We start from the raw sequence: 20,835 nt of genomic DNA, 5'->3' as shown, positions 1-20,835 counted from the left end.
TTACCTCATCACCGATACCGGACTGCAGATGGATCCAAATAAGGTCTCTTCCATTCTCAACTGGCCTCCTCCTTCTGGACTGAAGGCAATCCAACGCTTTCTGGGATTCGCCAACTATTACCGCCAGTTCATCCCTCATTTCTCTGCTCTGACTGCTCCTCTCTCCGCCTTGACCAAGAAGGGGGCTAATCCAAAAGACTGGTCACCTGCGGCCGACGCCGCGTTTGGCTCCCTAAAGCGGGCCTTTGCCTCCTCTCCTGTACTCCACCGTCCGGAGTTAAACCGCCAGTTCACCTTGGAGGTGGATGCCTCCTCCTCGGGAGCCGGAGCAGTGCTCATGCAGAAGTCCTCCTCCGGGAAGATGGTGACTTGCGGTTTCTTCTCCAAGAGCTTCTCAGCGCCTGAACGCAATTACACCATCGGTGACCGAGAACTATTGGCAGTCAAACTGGCTCTGGAGGAATGGCGTTATCTTCTGGAAGGAGCAGTGTACCCCGTTATAATTTACACGGACCACAAGAACCTGGAATACCTGCGGTCTGCTCAGCGACTGAACCCACGGCAAGCCAGGTGGTCCTTATTCTTTGCCCGGTTCGATTTCCAGCTCCATTTCCGACCCGCGAACAAGAACGTACGCGCTGATGCCTTGTCTAGGTCTTTCATGCCCATGGAGCAGGAAGAGGAGACATCCCAACCCATCATCTGTCCAAGTAAGATTATTCCGGTGGCTCCTGTCACCCTGGCCCAGATACCGCCCGGGAAGACCTATGTCTCTGAGACTGACAGGCAAAAAGTGTTACACTGGGGCCATGCCTCGAAAACAGCCGGTCATGCTGGCCAGAAAAGAACTTGGAGTGCGATTGTACGTCATTATTGGTGGCCATCCCTTCGCACGGACGTCGCCTCTTTTGTCTCTGCCTGCTCCTCTTGTGCCAGGAACAAGACGCCCAAACACCTGCCATATGGCCGTCTTCTGCCTCTGCCTATACCCTCAGTTCCCTGGCAACACATTGCGATGGACTTTATTACGGACTTGCCATTGTCCTCCGGACACACAGTCATATGGGTCGTGGTGGATCGGTTCTCTAAAATGGCCCATTTCGTCCCTATGGCTGGACTGCCCTCTGCCCAGGAACTCGCGGACGCCTATATACATCACATCTTCCGCTTGCATGGCTTTCCATCACACATTGTGTCCGACAGAGGAACTCAGTTTACCTCCCGCTTCTGGAGGGCTCTCTGCAAGCATCTGGGAGTAACCCTGGACTTTTCTTCAGCCTACCATCCTCAGTCGAACGGCCAAGTGGAACGGGTCAATCAGATTTTGACCTCTTTCTTACGTCACTACGTCAACGCCCATCATGACGATTGGTCCACGCTTCTTCCTTGGGCTGAATTCTCCCATAATCACCACATCAGTGAGTCCTCCTCCAGTTCTCCCTTCCATGTCGTCTACGGACTTCAGCCTTCGGTCCCATTGCCTGTATCCTCTTCCTCGGATGTCCCTGCTGCTGATGCGGTAGTCCGTGACTTTATAACCATTTGGGACTCAGTTAAGGCGTCCCTTGCACGTGCATCCCTGCGGATGAAGAGACACGCAGACAAGAGACGTCTGGATCCTCCGTGTTTCTCCCCCGGAGATCTCGTCTGGCTTGCTTCCAAGTACGTCCGATTGAAGTTACCATCTTACAAGCTGGGTCCTCGCTACATCGGACCGTTTAAAGTCCTCGGCAAGATCAATGAGGTCTCCTACAAACTGCAGCTCCCGGCCACGATGAGGATACCCAACTCCTTCCACGTCTCTCTGCTCAAGCCGGTTGTCCTTGGTCCCTTCTCCGCTGCTGCCAGTCCGGCTCCTCCTCCTATTGCTGATGACGACATCTATGCGGTAAGGGATGTCGTGACCATGAAGACCGTACGGGGTTGACAGTTCTTTCTGGTGGACTGGGCAGGGTATGGTCCTGAGGATAGGTCCTGGGAGCCCAGAGAGAATGTGGGTACTCCTCTGATCCGTGCCTTCCTGTCCCGGTTGCGGGGAGGGGGGCGTGGGGGGGGGGTACTGTCACGCTCCCCGGGTCCTCTGCTCCGCTTCCCGGCTCACCTGCCACGCTCCCCGCTCTCCAGCCTCCATCGCCCGCGCTTCCCAGGCCTCCTGGTCCCCGCTCCCGGCGCCCGTCGGCTTCCCAGCCCCAGCCCGGCTCTGCTGCGTCCTCCTCTCAGCTTCCTGCCCTGGCTTCTGGCACCCGGGCCGCGCGCATGCGCATTAGGGCGCGCGCGCGGTCACTGACCCATTCTTAAAGGGCCAGTGTCCACTGACAGGAAATGAAGCACACAGGTACGGGGTATAAAGGGGTGCAATGTCCAAGGGGGCGGGGCCTGATCTTCGTGTTTCCCAAGCTAGGAGTCAGGTCTCCTTGTGTTCCTGTGAAATACTTACCTCTCTCTCTTCTAGAGCCGATCCTGCATTGCCATCCGGTCCTGCCGTATCCCGAACCCCGAACGCTGCCTATCTGCCATCCTGACAGTCCGCACCTTCTCTGTTCCCTGCGGCGACCCGTCATCTCGCTCCAACGGTTCCGGACCCCGCCTGACATCATCCTGGCTTCCGAACCTGAGCTCCGTCACCCGGACCACCATCAGTGACCCCGTGGTTCCAGGGACTTCTCCATTGTGCTCTTGTGCGCGGACTGTTCTGCTACCTATAGTGCTCCGGCTACCGGACTCCTTTCCCTCATCGGGGAGTTCGGCCCAGTGGATCCACCTTCTGGGTCTGCCCATCCACCTGGCCCTAACATTTATGCGTGATCTGGTTGATCTTCCGGTAATCCACACACATTCTCATGGTACCGTCCTTGTTCTTTACCAGCACCAGTGGGGCTGCCCAGGGACTACAACTATCCTGAATGACTCCTGCCTCCTTCATGTTCCTCAACATGTCTTTGGCGCATTGATAGTGTGCTGGCGGAATGGGCCTATACGTCTCTTTGATGGGTGGATGTAGGCCTGTAGGGATATGGTGTTGAACCCCCTTAATCCTCCCAAAATCTAATGGGTGTTTGCTGAAAACCTGTTCATACTCCTGCACCACCCTGTATACCCCCTCTTTGTGATGCGTGGGTGTGGCGTCAGTGCTTACGTGTAGTTCCTGGCACCACTCCTCTAACTGTTCAGGGGGTGTATGGTTACTGGCAGGGGATGCTGAGGTAGGAGGGACAGCTTCATGAATGGTGTGAGGGTCTAGGGTGAGCAACTTGGCAAGGGTAGTGTAACGGGGGAGCCTGACTTCCTCCTCTCCACAATTCAGCACTCTTACAGGCACTCTCCCCTTTTTAACGTCAACCACCCCTCTGGCTGCCATCACCGTGGGCCAGTGTTCAGAAGGTGTGGGTTCCACCATCGCCGGGTAGGGGGCCACATCCATCACCCTTACTCCACCAATCTCTCCACCAGTTGAGTTCACTTGCTGCCGATACAGAAGGGCCCGGATCTCACGCTGCACAGCCCTCTGTCGGCCTCCTCCTGCTGTGGCGGCCAACTGCTGCAACAGACTCAGCACCTCACTCATACAATGCTCCATCACATTAGTCCCTAGGATTACTTTTGGGTTATGGTCACTGGGTTCATTCATAACCACAATCATCCCTTGGTTCTTTAACTCCGCACGTCCCACGGTCAGGGTCACTTATTTGTATCCCACTTGGGTTAGAGGGAGTCCATTAGCTGCGACAAGGGTCAGGCTATCATCAGAGGGGGCAAGTTCGTCAGTACCCCAATACTGCTGGTACAGTGTATATGGTATAGTGGTTACCTATGATCCTGTGTCCAAGAGGGCCATGAGCGGGATGCCATCCACTGCCAGAGGGATGATGGGGCGAGCTCCGACGTACCGGTCTCGCCAATCGGGGGGGCCGTTGGTGTCTACTCCTGAGGATTGGCCCTTGGCCCCAGGGGTTGCTCGTTTAACGGGCACCGCCTAGAGTAGTGGCCAGGCTTGCTGCACCTGTAACAAATAGGAGGCCCATACCGTGAGTCATTGGTCCTTCTCCGCTGCATCCAGGGGACGTCCTCCGGGCTGTCGGCGAGCTGAATCCTCCCTGGGGGCTTGACTCTCGACGGAAGCTGGAGTGCGGCGAGGATCTTGGCTAGGTCTCCATCCATGCGGCGGACCTGGGCAGCTAGCTCCTCCATCATTCCGACGGGCGCTGCAGGGGCCGGTAGGGCCGGGAGAGGAGGCGCCACCGTGATGGGAGCAGTTTCAGCCGGCCATGGGGCCGCCTCAGGAGCGTCGGGCGTTGGAGCCTGCAGGGCCTTGATGGCCCGCTCCTTCAGCACTGCAAAGTCCAGATTGGGGTGTTCTGGGGCCCACAGCCATAGCTGCTTGCGGTCTTCTGCGGACCCCAGCCCTTGCAGGAATTGTTCCACTAGCATCTTATTGCTGTCCGCATCGTTGATAGTGTCCACCCGCTTCAGCATATGGAGGGCTGTTTGCAGACGCAGGGCATAGTCTCTTATATTGTCCGCAGGCCGTTGTTGGCACTAGTAAAACTGCATCCGCAATTCCGCTTTTGTGCGGGTCTCAAAAGCGATCTGGAGTTTCTCGAAAATGGTAGTCACTGAGGCCCGGTCCGCGTCAGTCCAGGTCTCCGTTTCCTGCTCAGCCGCGCCGGTTAGCTGCCCTAGCACTACCGCTGCCCGTTGCCTATCAGTCAAGGGATATAAATCGAGGACCGGGCTAATCTTTTTCCGGAACACCTGCAGTGCATCAGGCTTCCCATCGTACTGCGGTAGCCAGGTAGCACCAGGCACATAGGGCAGGGAGAACGGCATCACCTGGGCGACCGCTGGGCCCGCGGCCTCCCCCGCTCTTGCGACCGGAGTATGGGTATCCCGTTTCCATCTACGGGCACAGCTGCGGCTGCGACCGCCACTCCTCCAACAGCTCCGTCAGGCGCAGACATCTTTTTCCCATCCCCCCTTGGTTCTCTTTAGCACTTCCGCTTGTTGGGGGCGGGGCTTCGCTTTTCGCGCCTTCCCTGCTCGGGTAAGATGCTCGAGCGGGAAATCTTTGCGCCAAAGATGGCGGCGCTTCAAATTTTTCGGCCGGATGCCGCCGGCGGAGACCACAAAGGTGTACTTCTACCGGTAGGTAGATCGGTTCTATCCTGTTCGTGACGCCAAGTTGTCGCGGGCGGCGGGGCGCTGCGCTCGCTAACGCTCGGGTCAGGCGCTTTTGCTGCTGCTCGGTGGCTCGAGCGGTGGGCCGGATCCGGGGACTCGAGCGGTGCTCCTCGCCCGTGAGTGAAAAGGGGGTTGGTTTGTTTGGGGATTTAGTCCGTGACGCCACCCTCGGGTTGTGGTGAAGATGGGCACCACCGCTGCTGGTGACGGGGATCCCAGGAGCGATTGTAGGGAGCAGCTGGGATGTTGTTTTCCCCCTCCGTGGACCTAGCTGCATCCTGTATAAAATATTCTGTGCAAAAGAATAAATAAATATATGAGGTATTGGTAGGTAAAAATGGCTTTTTACTTTTGCACAGAATATTTTATACAGGATGCAGCCAGGCCTCTTAATGTTAGGCCTTGCATATTATACTCACTGTCCCTGCATGGAACACATATTTAGTACTGGCGTAGCCCGCTTGCATCGATTGTGATGGGCGTAACTAATAGGCTGCATACCAGATACTGTGTACCTGCATGTGTGAACAGTGACCTATGCAAGCCACAAGTGTGCAATTTTACTACCATCTCCCTTTGCACCTGTGATGTCTCCATTTAATGGAGGTCTTGCTGCATCCTGGCAGTGCATTAGTCTTTTTGGCCTGGGCAGTTTACATCTTCTGCCATTAGTCTGTGAGGTGATGTATATACACCAGCCCCGGGGCTCGGCCGGCTGCCGAGCCGCTCGGAACCGTGCTCGTCGGATGGTGGAACCGCCGCTGCTGAGTTGATTATCTCTAGGGCTAGTGGTAATGGCAGCTGTGGTGGTAGGCCCTCCGCAGGTAGGGCTGAGCCCGGGAGATGTATGGTGGAGACTTTTGCCGAATAAGGGAGGCCACACCGAGGGTTGCAGTTTAACAGTTCTTTACTCACTGTTGGGCCTTTGGATGGCTGGTTCAGGTCCCTGTACTTCCAGTGCCAGTTTGATGACTCGGTTGCTCTGTTTCCGACACCCTCAGTGTGGTTGGGTCACTGTAGCTTGAAGCGAGTTTGGGCGCCCAGACTGTCTTTTGGCAGTCTCCTTGTCCGTACAGCGGGCAGTGTGGACCCTGTAGGGCCGGTCTGTGTTCCCGATCCCTAATCCCCTGCTTTACTGCTGATGCCCCCGGATTTGTGGGCTAGTGAGGTCTGTGAAGGTCCCCTCACTGTGCAGGTATTTGCCAGAACGCGTGAAGCTGTCGCTTGACCTAGAGCCCTGTGCCCCGTTGGTGCTCTGGTCCCAGTGGTACTCGGGTGTACCTACCCTGGTGACCACTCTCCTGTGCCCCCGGGTCACCGTTACATGACCCAGCTCTAGGCACGTCTCTACACTTCCCCTCACTACTACTGACCTCTCTTGACTGCTCTTGTCCCCTCCCACCAGGCTGTCTAGTCCCCTGGACAGGCTCCACCCTCTAGGTGGCCATGCCTTTGGTGGCTGAATAGCCAATTACCCCTGGTGTGGAGTGGAAACTGGGAGTTTGGTGTGTGCTGATATCACTGGCACTGGTGTTCCAAGTCGATGGGGGTAGGCCCTGCATCCTGGTGAGGATGCAGTACCTAGTAGTGCCCTGAGTGGTTCAGGGGCGCGACATTCCCCCTTGGTGAAACACAGCATGTCCTTGGGTTGTAAAAGAGAATAAAGGTTTTAATACACACATAAATACATAACAGTCTTCCCTCGTAGGGGAGGCATTTTTTGAACGTTGCATGAGCATTCCCCCCCATCAACCCACCACCCAAAGGTCCTGGACCCAGAACCCACTAAGGAGGCAGGTCACCGGTTTCTTTAGTGACCAGGACCGGGCCACCTCTGTCCCAGACTTTTCCTCCAATCTTCCTCTCCTTGGTGGCGGTGTCAGTGTCCTGATGGTTAAGGTTAGGGTTAGGATGGGATGCACAACTGGTGCAACATATGTACACTGCGGGAGTTCGGGTTATTCCAAGTCAAATGACCAGTGGTCCATTTTTATATAAATTTTTTTAATTATTATGCAGGGTCTTTCAACTTTTCATCATAACAACAACAAACTGCGGTAGCCTGGTTCAGCTACCACAGTGTAGATGAACTTGGAAATGGAGGAGTAGGAGGAGTGGGGGCTGACAGTTCTCTGATCTTCTGAACATCTAAGGAGTACCAGCTCCGCTCTCCATGGTGTCTGGTGTACGTGACCACGTCACCCAGGTGCAGGTCACGGTCTGGATGTCCCTTTTGCAGGTAGTCCAATACATCCTGGCGGGTTACAAAGATTCCCGCTTGAATGCCGGGCCCCTTAATAAAGCCCCAGCCTTTCTACTAGTCAAATCTGTCCATGGTGCCCTGGTACCGGACCCTACGGGTTGCCGGCTCCCGCTGATCCTGAGCCAGTGGCTGGATGGTGGCCTGGCAGGCTTCATAGACCTCCTCATCCACGACAGCCCGTTCATCCTGGCGGGTTACAAAGATTCCCGCTTGAATGCCGGGCTCCTTAATAAAGCCCCAGCCTTTCTACTAGTCAAATCTGTCCATGGTGCCCTGGTACCGGACCACACGGGTTGCAGACTCCCGCTGATCCCGAGCCAGTGGCTGGATGGTGGCCTGGCAGGCTTCATAGACCTCATCATCCACGACAGCCCGTTGTGCAGCGACAGCCATGCTGCACTCCGGCTCGAACACCAGGCTTCTTGAACCTGTACCGCCCCGCGGGCTCGGCTGCAACTGCCGAGCCGCTCGGATCCGTGCTCGTACTGCGGGTGGTGGCTCGAGCTTCTCACGGACCAGGGGGTCACGTCGCTCTGCAAGGGAGTTGGCGCTACACGCGGCAATTTGGGTGTTTGATTTGGAATGACAGTTCAAGACGCCACTCACGGGTTGTGGTGATTATGGGCACCATCGCTGCGGTGAAGGTACGGGGATCCCGGGAGCAGTATAATGGCGCAGCTAGGTGTTGACCCCTCCGTGGGTAGGGGTTGTTGGTCCCGGGGCCCGGTAGGAGAGGACCGGGGTGCAGGGTGAAGTGTCGTGGTGCGGTGCAGTGCGGTGCCTGATGGCACTGGTGTACTCACTCTGACACAAGACACTGGAGTCGCTGGTAAACCAAATGGAGTGATGAACAGGGCCCGCAGCCGGCTGCAGCTTCTTCCAGACTAGGTTGGTGGTCTCCACCTTTCTCCTGCACCTCTGTGTAAATGTTCTGACTCCTGTGCCTAGGCACCGGTAGTCCGCTCCCCGACTGGTATATGCCGGAGGAGCCCGTTTGCCCGCAGACGCTGGCCCTTTGGGTCTCTATGCCTTGGCGGTGGCGTTACCCGGTATGGTTGGGCTGTTGTCTTCTAAAGGGACTTGTGTGGGGTAGGTCCTTAAGTCCAGCCCGCAATCAGTTGATTCGACTCGGCCTTGTCGATTCAGGGCTTTGTGCTGGGTCTGAGTACCCTGCCTGGTGCTCCGGTATCCAGTTGGCTCCCCGGTTCAGTTCCGGCGGGCCACTACCCTGTCCCTGTCCCTTACGGTTCCATCGGTCATATTCCCGGTCTCCTGCAGGCGGCCACCACCATCTGCCTCCTTGCCAATGGTGACTGGGCTCCAACCCAGCCACCGGAGTAGTCTTTGGCAGGCCTGAGCACAGGTCTGCTTCTGGACTCAAGTTCCCTCCTTCACTGTCAAAACTACTCTGTACTTCAACTTGAATTTGACTACTTAGGTTCCCGCCTCCAGGCCTGTGAACTCCTCGGTAGGCGGAGTCAACCGCCTGGCTCCGCCCCACCTGGTGTGGACATCAAACCTGGAGGGTGGTGACAAGGGTTTTGGTTTGGCTGGTGTTACCTACAGTAACTGGAAAGGGGGGGTGTGGTGTATGTGTTTACCTGGGATGACCTGGATAGTCCAGGGCGTCACAAACCCGAACAGTCCACATCCGGATCTCCATAAGCGGGTATCTGCTTAGCCTGGTCAACGGCAACTCCTCTGGTGGCGGTCGTCGGGTCTTCCAGGGCTGCATCCTGCAGCATCACCTGATCTGGTCGAGCTACCTGGAAGGGAGCAGCTGGGTCATTCTCTTCTGGAGAAGGTGATGTGGCCGGGTCTGATCTGGCCGGGGAAGGAGGCGTTGCGGCCTGGTCTGGCCGTGGACAGAGGCGTTGCGGCCTGGTCTGGCCGTGGATGGAGGCGTTGCAGCCTGGTCTGGTCTGGCGGTGGACAGAGGCGTTGCGGCCTGGTCTGGTCTGCGGTGGACAGAGGCGTTGCGGCCTGGTCTGGTCTGGCTGTGGACAGAGGGTCCGGTGATACCGGCTGATCAGCGGTCAGGGGTGGTACAGGTTCCGCTGTCACGGGGGCTAGTGGGGCCAGGGATGCTTGTACTCTTACCGGCTCCCGGCACTGCTCTTCATACAGGGCCCATTCTTCTTGGGCGAACACGGTCACCACCATCCCGATCATCTCCGAACGCCAGTCCTCAATCTGCTGGATCATCTGTGCCCGCATCCGGAGGCACAGCCGCCCCAACTCCTCTTCGAGCCAGGGTAAGGTTCTGCGACCGGGCGGCTCTGGTCTCCGGTCCGTAGGAGCAGACATCCTCTCTTTTGCAGGTTCACTGGTCTCGTGATCCAGAACTGCCGTCCCTCCAGCACACCAGGGTGCATTCTGCCGGTGCTTCTTCCGGCTTTCTGTGGTTAGTTTCGCCTTTGCATGCCGCACACTCCCAGTCGGCTTTTCACACGCTTTTGCCACAGTGATGGCGCAGCCAGTTTTTCACAGGAATAAAGATGGCGGTAGTTTTTGCACAAAACAGTCCATAAGGCGCACGTCACCCGGGTTAATGGGCCTATTCCATATCCTGTTTGTGACGCCAGGGAAAAGCTGTGTCGCCCAGGGCTATGGAGTACTCGTTCCAGGGCCGTATATTTACGGGGAATGCTGTATCACGGGTGTTGCCCGGTTCCGTGACCCTGGGTGCTTTTTAATGGGGAGTATTTACAGGGGAGATTAAAGTCATTGGTGTGACGCCACCTGCGGGTTGAGATGGTGGAACCACCGCTGCTGAGCTGATTATCTCTAGGGTTGGAGGTAAAGGCAGCTGTGGTGGTAGGCCCTCCACAGGTAGGGCTGAGCCCGGGAGATGTATGGTGGAGACTTTCACCAAATAAGGGAGGCCACACCGGGGGTTGCAGTTTAACAGTTCTTTACTCAAAATTGGGCCCTTGGACGGCTGGTTCAGTTCTCTGTATTTCCAGTGCCAGTTTGATGACTCGGTTGCGCTGTCCCCGGCACCCTCAGTGTGGTTGGGTCCCTGTAGCTTGAAGCAGGTTTGGGGGCCCCAACTGTCTTTTGGCAGTCTCCTTGTCCGTAAGGCGGGCAGTGTGGAACCTGTAGGGCCGGTCTGTGTTCCTGATCACTGATCCGCTGCTTTACTGCTGATGCCTCCGGATTTGTGAGTCAGTGAGGTCTGTGAAGGTCCCCTCACTGTGCAGGAATTTGCCAGACCGCGTGAAGCTGTCGCCTGACCTAGAGCCCTGTGCCCCGTCGGTGTACTGGTCCCAGGGGTACTCGGGTGTACCTACCCTGGTGACCACTCTCCTGTGCCCCCTGGTCACCGTTACACGACCCATCTCTAGGCACGTCTATACACTTCCCCTCACTACTACTGACCGCTCTGGACAGCTCTTGTCCCCTCCCACCAGTCTGTCTGGACTGGCTCCGCCCTCTAGGTGGTCATCCCTTTGGTGTCTGACTAGCCAATTACCCGTGGTGTGGAATGGACACTGGGAGTTTGGTGTGTGCTGATGTCACTGGCAATGGCGTTCCAAGTCCCTGGGGGTAGGCCCTGCATCCTGGTGAGGATGCAGTACCTAGTAGCGCCCTGAGTGGTTCAGGAGCGCTACATATATATATATATATATATATATATATAAAGGCTGCTTTCACACTTGCGTTGAACAGCATCTGTTGCATTGCGTTGTGTGACGGATGCAACGGATGCGTTGCATATAGTGGCACAATGGATGCTATGGATCATACAAAATAACGCAATCCATTATATTTTTTTTTTTCTTGACTTTACACATCTGGGCATGCGCAGTTGTGTAAAGACAGATGCGTTAACGGAATCCATCAAATGACGGATTCTAACGGAATCCGCCACCATAGGAGTCCATTATAAAAACAACGGACGCCGACGGAATCCAGCAGGTTGCGTTTTTTTTACACTCCGCCATGCGTAGAAAAATGCTACATGCAGCGTTCCATCCGCCATGCGGATGCAACGCAGCGTCGGCTGACGGATGCAGCGCAAGGCCATCCGTTGCTATCCATAGCTAATAGAAGTCTATGAGGAATAAAACAGTTTCCTGCAACGGTTACTGTAATTCCTCAAGGCGGCGGATAGCAACGGATGTTGTTCAACGCAAGTGTGAAAGCAGCCTAAAAAAAAAAAAAAAAGTTAAATGCGTTAACTGGTCAGTTGGAGGTGAGGGGGGTCCAGAGGAGCTAATGACTTAACAAATCAATTAATATGCCCATTAAAGGGGCTGGTCAATGAGCTTTTTAATGGCTTGGAATTGTACTTTTTCCATTTGCAGGACTTGGCTGAGTTGAGAGCAGTTTTGGCTTTGGGGGTTGGTGGAGCCACTGGTAGTTTTGGTATCTTTGGTGAGATTTAGGTTTGGGGTTTATTTTTATTTTATAGATTGTCTTGAGTTGGTTGAGGTTTTGTGGCTGCTTATCTCTAGCTATTTTCATTCATTTCATTCAGGTACTGCTGAATCTTTACCTCTCCCTACAAATTTTAGATTTCAATATATGTTTATTTTTTAAGAGGATCATGCATAACCAACTGGCTCATCCCACTTATTCCTTCAACAATGGGCTTGTGCAGTGACGCACTGGGGGTTATCCTCCCCATTCTCAGGGCTTTGCAGCACCCAAGTCAGAGAATGGTGATCTGAGGTTGCAAACTCTAGGTGACCACCCAACATCGGTCGTAAACTGGAATTCTCCTGCTCCCATGGAGACCCTCGGTCACCTGAATCTTCCTGAGCCCTTACAGCAGGTTAGGGCGCATCTAAGATATCGCTTAGAAAAAACAAACTTTAAAGCGGAAGGTGACAAGCCTGAGAAACCTTCCCCTGCTGAGTACTTCCATTTGTTGTATAACTTCACTGGTAAGCCTAATTTTGAACCGATCCACCATCTGAATCACCGGGTCAACAATCCTAGTGTGTACCTGACCACCGCTATCCAGGGCCCCGACACCGAAGATGCATCCACAACTTTGACAGCCGAAAGCAGCCCATACAGCTCCTCCAGTGCCCCCAGCCCGGCCAAACAGGAAGACGAGGTGGTGGACCTGACTTCACCCTACGCCGAGGTCCAGGAGGAGGACATATTCAGCGAATGGGAAGAAAACCCAGTAAGTAACACCCGTAAAATTACGCTCCAGCCTCTGGGAATGCAGAGGGTTGAAGTTTCACAATTGCTGGGAAAGCATTGATAACTTTTTTTTTTTTTTTAGCATAAAATGGAAATATTATTGTTGGTATGATTGAACTAGTATTTAAAGTCGACTATTGCTGACAAGGATTCAACCCTGTTAAAGGAACATGGACTATTAAGCTTCAGGACAGTAACTTCAGAATATACTGGCCATTAAAATGATTAGAAATGGCCAATAGACAGACAAGTGGTGTGGCTTGTGCGGTGGAAATAAATGGGTAGATGGCAATTTCTTTAAAGTTCTATGGAAACACTGGCTATATATTCACAACGTAAAATATGTGCAAGGGTATGTTCACACAGGGCTTTTTTGGTAAGTTTTGTTTTTTTTTTGTTTTTTTTGCTGCAGATTTGCCTTGGTTTTATGCAAATCCATTCTAATAAAAAGCTGCTTTTTAACTTCGGAAATACCTAGGGTTGACACAGGTTTTAATGACTTACCAAAGAGCAGTTTGGAATTTTAAGTTGGGGCAATATCCCCTATTAAGTTTTATTCTGTCAGAGGAATGTTCTTCTTTTGTAACCATGAAGGTCTTTTATGTTTATAAAAATTGAAAAAAATAAAAACATTTGAGAAAAAAAAGCTGCTTTTTACAGTCCCAGCAAAGTCTGAGATTTCTGAAATCTCATGCACGCCTGCAGATTTTTTTTTTTTTTTCTTTCCTGACTGTTTTGTCAAATACCTGCATTTTTTGCTGCAGATTTCAATGAATGAGTGTCAATTCTTTGCAGCGTTTTTGCAAGGTTTTTTTCATTGATACAACCCATCTTGTAAAAAAAGGCAGAAAAAGCAAATAAACGCAGATGACTCAAAGGGGATTTCCTGCCACAAGATCTGGTTTTGGTCAGGAAAAAAATTTACCAAAAAAGCCCTGTGTGAACATAGCCTAAAGTATATCTTTATCTTTGATCCTATAACTTGGAGTGCTGGCCATGCTGCTTGTGACCTAGACCATTAAATTCCTTGACCTACCTTTTTTGGCTTCGTATGGTAGCATAAACTTGACATGGTTTTAAACTTGAGACCTTGTTGTAATAAGAGAATTGCTTACAGTTGATTTGGAAATCACTTAATTGGAGACTGTGCCCACGTAGCGTATTTTCATGCAGTTGTGCTGCGTTCTGCACTGCATCGTAACTGCATGCGTCCTGCGTCCCCAGCACAATCTACGAAGATTGTGCCTAATCCATGCCCAAGTGGCGTATTGGAACGCAGCGCTTTGGCTACTGCCGAAGCGCTGCTTTCTAAAAAGCAACATGTCACTACTTTCGTGCGCTTTGGATGCAGGTCCCGCTCTGTCTATGGGAGAGGCTGAACTCAGAGCGCATGAAATCGGCTTTTCATTATGGACTGTTTCTGCAGCGATTTGAAGCACACGTGTGCTGTTCAAATCGCTACAGAAATTTCTGCAGGGACAGAACGCAACGTGGGCACATAGCCTAATTGTGAGTTACTGGGACTCCTGATTATTTATTGGTTTTATGTCGCCCCTAGTGGTGAAATGCAGAATTTCTAACAGGGCCCTTGAACATGTTGGGCCTTTTTGAGCCCTGTGTCCACCTTGGCTAAACTCCCTGTTCCCCTTCTGTAAATGTTACAATGGTGTTACATTACTGTAAATTAAATTTTTATAGGGCTTCACTTTGTTTTAACTAGGGATCCTAGCAGCCAAGGAGGGTAAGGGGGTTAATGGGATAATTTTATTGTTTGCATCCATACAATGAAGACCTTAACAGATTCCCAGCTAGTTTGTCACAATGTTGCCCAGTCTAGACAATCCTCTGTCTGCCATACAGATTGGATTTGTGAACCTGAGTTTTCCTTGACCAGATACAAGGGCAGCAAAACTACCATATAGGGGGAGGGGATCATCCCTAAAGGCCCCGTCACACTAAGCAACATCGCTAGCAACATCGCTGGTAACGAACAACTTTTGTGACGTTGCTAGCGATGTTGCTGTGTGTGACATCCAGCAACAACCTGGCCCCTGCTGTGAGGTCGTTGGTTGTTGCTGAATGTCCTGGGCCATTTTTTAGTTGTTGCTGTCCTGCTGTGAAGCACAGATCGCTGTGTGTGACAGCGAGACAGCAACAACTAAATGTGCAGGCAGCAGGAGCCGGCTTCTGCGGAGGCTGGTAACCAATGTAAACATCGGGTAACCAAGAAGCCCTGTCCTTGGTTACACGATATTTACCTTTGATACCAGCCTCCTCCGCTCTCACTGCCTGTGCTGCCGGCTCCTGCTCTGTGCACAGATAGCTGCAGCACACATCAGGCAATTAACCCGATGTGTGCTGTAACTAGGAGAGCAAGGAGCCAGCGCTCAGTGTGCGCTGCTCCCTGCTCTGTGCACATTTAGCTGCAGCACACATCGGGTTAATTAACCTGATGTGTGCTGTAACTAGGAGACTGGGGGCTGGTCACTGGTTGCTGGTGAGCTCACCAGCAACTCGTGTAGCCACGCTCCAGCGATCCCTGCCAGGTCAGGTTGCTGGTGGGATCGCTGGAGCGTCGCAGTGTGACAGCTCACCAGCAACCTCCTAGCAACTTACCAGCGATCCCTATCGTTGTTGGGATCGCTGGTAAGTTGCTTAGTGTGACTGGACCTTAAGGCATCTGTACAGGTTTGCTGCCTCTGAATGTAAATCTGGATACTTTAACTAAAAACCATATAATTAAAAAAATAAATAAATTAAATAAATCTGAACCAGTCTGTAGAAGTCTTCATTATTCCCTGTTGAGCACAGAGTAGAGATGTGACTACACGGGGGCTTGTCTTACATTTGCAGGAACCGACCACCAAGGAGGAGATGGCGAAGTTTGTTAAAGTAGTGAGGGAGAAACGTGCGCAGACCGGCTTCACACAGGCAGATGTTGGCATCTTATTGGGCTCTTTATCTTTAAATGGTAAGTTTTGCTGAGGGATATGTACATTAAGGCTATGTGCCCACGCCGCGGATTTTGCCGCGGATTTGCCGCGGATTTCCCGAAAATCTGCAGCAGCGGCACTTCCAAGCCATTTCAATGGCATTTTGGAAATGCTGTGTCCATGCTGCGGATTTTTCCGCTGCGGATTTGCCGCGGATTTTGATCCGGAAAAATCTGCAGCATGTCAATTGTTTGTTGCAGATTTGGTGCGGATTTTGGGTATAGAATGGGGAAGAAAAAAAAAAAAAAATCCGCGGGTGCGGATTTGCCGCGAAAGTCGCGGATTTTCATGCAGAAAAATCCGCAGGTACATTCTACCGTGGACACATAGCCTAATTGTTTTTGGTATCCTGATCTCTTAAGCTGTGACCTCAGATGGTTGACTTCTTCTTTCCACAGGCAGGGTGCTTAGCCAGGCGACAATTTGTAGGTTTGAATCGAATCAACTTTCGTTTAGGAATATGTGCCAGCTAAAGCCACTGATGGCTCGATGGATGGAAAAGGTTGACCAGCAGGAGAACCTAGATGAGGTAGGAGACCACCACTGGCATGTGTCTGGGGGGTCTGTGAAGGGGACCCCCTGCTGAAGCACACGGCTTTCATATAATGAGCACTACCTCCCCCATACTCCACCAGGTCTAGTTGATTGCCTTCTCCAGTGTTGGTCCTGTATGATCTGCAGTCACTGTTACACGACTATAGTAACTGACCATGGCTGCAGGACATCACCACCACCGTCGTCATGCATTTCTGATTATGGTGTACCTCCCATTTATGGCACTTAAAGGGGTTTTCTAGAATCGAGGGCTTAGGATTGTTCTTGGCTTGTGATACAGGTGTGTAGGCGGCGGATTTAATTTCTGTACAGTCCAGCCCTTCAATGTATCTTCAGGAGCAAAGATAAGTCTAATACTGGTATTTCTTATAGCTTAGGATCTTTGCATCTTGTTTGTCAGCTTGCAAAGTGAAAGTAAAGCTGTGCTGCAGATATATACTGAGACAACAGGAATTACTGAATAAAATTAACTAAATATATATATTTTTTTTTTTTTTTTTTTTTATTCTAACTTTCTAAAAAAAACTTTAGCCTAACTTTTTACTCAGGTGATTAATGTCAATGTGTTTGGTTCTCAACATTGATCTTCTCGCTGCATGAATGTTTAAAGGGAACCGGTCACCAGATCCTCCCTTATAAGCTGCGGCCACCACCAGTAAGCTCTTATATACAGTATTCTGGCATGCTCTATAGAACACAAAAAAGACCTTTATTACACTCCCCTCAGGGGCGGTCAGGTACAATGAGCATCACTGCTCTAGGTTTGCCTCCCCTAGAATTGCGATCACGTCCTCCTTCCCAGTCTTTGTAGTTAGAAAAGATGCACTGTGTGAACCCGGCCTTAGGTCTCCTGTTGCAGATATCCTTAAATTTGTCTGATTAGTGGAGCTAAGGCTAGTTTTAAACTTGCGTTGAACGGCATCCATTGCGTTGTGTGACTGATGCAACGGATGTGTTGCATTTAGTGGCACAACGGATCGTACAAAACGGATTTTTTTTTTTCTTTTTTCTTCGTTACAGTTTTACCGGTGGCAGACTATTGTGAACGAGCAGCTGATCGCTCACAGCAGCCAGTCGCCGGGTGATCAGCTGATCGTTCGGCCGCTGAGAATGTGTGAGGGGTGGGGAGGGGGGGGCGGGGTGGGTGGAGCCGAGTGGGACCATGGCGCTGAGGACGTCAGTGCAGCGAGGAATGAAAGGCTGGGGACGTGTGAGAACATGTGGAGTGCGGGAGGGAGCGTAGCCAAGCGGGAAAGTGTCGGGATCCTTGCACACGTAGCCAGGGTAAATGTCGGGTAACTAAGCAAAGCACTTTGCTTGGTTACCCAATATTTACCTTGGTTACCAGTGTACACCGCTTAGCGCTGGCTCCTTGCACCCGTAGCCAGGGTAAATATCTGGTAACTAGGCAAAGCGCATTGCTTAGTAATCCAATGTTTACCCTGGTTATTTGTGCAGGGAGCCAGAGAGCATGTGCAGTGAAATCCTACGGATTGCGCTGCTCAAAAAAGTTGCATGCTACGTTCCTTCTGCCCGGCGGAAGCAACGCAGCGTTGCCCGGCGGAAGCAACGCAGCGTTGCCCGGCGGAAGCAACGCAGGTCCATCACTCGCAATCCGTTGACTATACAAGTCTATGGGAAGCAGCGGAATCTGTTAACTGATTCCGCTGGTTTTCCAAAACAGCAGATTGCAACTGAAGGAAAACGCAAGTGTGAAAGTACCCTAAGGGTGGTATAATGAGGGCGAGCAATAATGTATTCATTCACTGCAAGCAGAGCGTGATTTACAACACAAGGGAAAAGTAACATTAAATTCTGCAGCCGCTGTTACATTGTGCATTCACATCAACGAGACACTTAGAGAAAGGTCTTAGGGGTACTTCACACACAGCGAGATCGCTGCTGAGTCACGTTTTTTGTGACCTCATTAGCGATCTCGCTGTGTGTGACACTGAGCAGCGATCTGGCCCCTGCTGTGAGATCGCTGCTCGTTACACACAGTGCTGGTTCGTTTTTTTTTTTTTATTGTTGCTCTCCCGCTGATAAGCACACATCGCTGTGTGTGACAGCGAGACAGCAACAATCCTGAATGTTCAGGGAGCAGGAGCCGGCGTCTGACAGCCTGCGGTAAGCTGTAACCAAGGTAAACATCGGGTAACCAAGGTGGTTACCCGATATTTACCTTCGTTACCAGCCTCCGCAGCTCACGCTGCCAGTGCTGGCTCCTGCTCCCTGCACACGCTAAGTTAAGCGGTGTTAGCTGGTAACTAAGGTAAACATCAGGTAACCATACCCGATGTTTACCTTAGTTACCAGTGTCCGCAGCTTCCAGACGCCGGCTCCGTGCAAGCGCAGCGTCGCTTGCACGTCGCTGCTGGCTGGGGGCTGGTCACTGGTCGCTGGTGAGAACTGCCTGTTTGACAGCTCACCAGCGACCATGTAGCGATGCAGCAGCGATCCTGACCAGGTCAGATCGCTGCTGCATCGCTAAAGTGTGAAGGTACCCTTGGGGTTCCTGATAACACAGATGCTCCCATAATGCTGCATTTTTAAGATTACTGGATATCTTTTAATCAACTGATCGGTCTTGTCTTAATGTTGCATTCCAGCTGTTAAGGAAATGCCAAGCCGTGGCAAGGACACAAAAGAAGAAACCTAGAACCGTTATTGAGAACTTTGTGAAAGAGCGTCTGGAGACTTATTTCTTGAAAAATCAAAAGCCTGGACCTCCTGAAATTGCCCAAATCGCGCATGATCTGCCTTTGGACAAAGAGGTAAGGAACCAATAGTCTATAATACTCCAGAGCAAGGCTCACTATTCTATTAGTGCAGTTGCCACAAATATTGCATTGATATTAGCTTGCCTCATGTTGTGTACACACAGAGCTTAACAGCAGAATAGTGAGTGCAGCTCTGGAGCACAATAAATGCTGTAACACTGTATCAGAGCACTAAGTATTGGTGGTTCCTAATGCTATAGAACAGTGTCTAATTTCCCTAGCTAACAACTGATGACACTTCAGATGTACTGAACCTAAAGTAGGTGTCTGCAATCCTCTCCTATTTCATTACTACTGGTGACTTTTTTGCTCTTCACCTACAGGTCGTCCGCGTCTGGTTTTGTAACCGCCGTCAAAAAGAGAAGAGAGATATGACAGCCCGAGATAACAGAGCATTGCGTGTCATGCCACACATGGTCAACGTGCACATGTGGCACTTGTTTTCACACCAGGAGAGGACATCCCAGAATTGCCCACCAGCACCTCAACCATTGGGATCCACTGCCCCCTCACACCCGCCTGGCTTTAAGCATAGGAACGACAAGCTCCCTCAGCACATGCCCCATGGGCATCATAAGTAAATCTTGATGGGGCTATGGGCCTATTTTTTTATTTATTTATTTTTTTTTAAAGTTTTCTTTAAGTGCAGAACAGAAAGGGTTTGACTAATCTCTGAGGACGTCTTTTAATGTTGGGCGCTAAAACATTCCGGGACGTCATGATGGACACATGGGTTCTTTTTTTTTTTTTTTTTTTTATATATTAAGTTTAGGTCGATTGTACCACGCTGTCCTTCCCGGAAGTCCCATATACTAACCCTTGACCCCACTGATGTCATTGTTTGCTGCCTCACATGCTGATTGGTGGAGCAGGGGCCGCTGTCTCCTTACACCAATGTATTCTCTGCAATCCCCATCCTGAGGATGCAGATGGCGATGACATCAGGTGGTGGGCAGCAGCGGTGGCCAGGTGGAGGATGACATGGTGGGGTCCGCTGTTTTCAGCCCTTTGGCTGTCTTGTGCTTCAGGTTGGGCTGGAATAGTCAGAGGGCTGTATGTGGGCCGCACTTTGTCCAGCCCTGCTGTAATCACATCCATAGATGTTTCAAGGCATCAGCCAAATGTTATGACTATTTTGGAATGTAAGATGACAGCCTAAATTACAGTCTGTTAGCAGAATTGTGCGTGTAACTCCAATATGTTGTATCTGAACCTCATTGTCTTTAAGTAAATGTCCTCTACATAATTGTAACATCTTAATGTATTGTTTATTCTACCCAATTTTCATGATCTCCCGATTTGGCTTTTATATGCCGGTGTGGTCTTTAGTATTGTAGCTTTTGTTTTTTTTTTAGACACTTGTAGTGCTAAAGCTGGTGTCACACTAAGCGACAGCGACAACGACGTCGCTGTTACGTCACCATTTTCGGTGACGTAACAGCGACCTTGTAAGTCGCTGTTATGATCGCTGCTTAGCTGTCAAACACAGCAGAAGCAGCGATCATAACGATGCTGTGCTACATGTGCAGAGAGCAGGGAGCCGCGCTTAGCGCTGGCTCCTTGCTCTCCTAGGTACAGTACACATCGGGTTAATTAACCCGATGTGTGCTGCAGCTACATGTCACAGTGCAGAGAGCAAGGAGCCGCGCGCACTGCTTAGCGCTGGCTCCTTGCTCTCCTTGCTACAGTATACATCGGGTTAATTACCCGATGCATACTGCAGCCACATGTCACAGTGCAGGAGCCGGCGCTGGCAGCAAGAGCGGAGGCCGGTAACCAGCGTAAACATCGGGTAACCAGGGAAAGGTCTTCCCTTGGTTACCCGATGTTTACGCTGGTTACAGCTTACCGCAGCTGCCAGTGCCGGCTCCTGATCGCTTCATTTCGTCGCTCTCTCGCTGTCACA

The 20,835-nt window shown here is 51.6% G+C and overlaps 1 protein-coding gene across 1 annotated transcript; it reads left to right on the top strand.

Moving 5' to 3' along the window:
* Window positions 1-12,176: 12,176 nt before the first annotated feature.
* Window positions 12,177-19,510, top strand: LOC142251891 (POU domain, class 5, transcription factor 1.1-like). Its single transcript, XM_075324940.1, has 5 exons — window positions 12,177-12,581; window positions 15,455-15,572; window positions 15,993-16,123; window positions 18,759-18,923; window positions 19,253-19,510. Exons 1-5 carry the CDS (start codon window positions 12,177-12,179, stop codon window positions 19,508-19,510), a joined length of 1,077 nt encoding a protein of 358 aa, XP_075181055.1.
* Window positions 19,511-20,835: the final 1,325 nt, after the last annotated feature.

The sequence above is a fragment of the Anomaloglossus baeobatrachus genome, chromosome 9 (assembly GCF_048569485.1).
Source record: "Anomaloglossus baeobatrachus isolate aAnoBae1 chromosome 9, aAnoBae1.hap1, whole genome shotgun sequence".
NCBI lineage: Eukaryota > Metazoa > Chordata > Amphibia > Anura > Aromobatidae > Anomaloglossus > Anomaloglossus baeobatrachus.
This window is presented reverse-complemented; position numbering and strand designations above follow the sequence as displayed.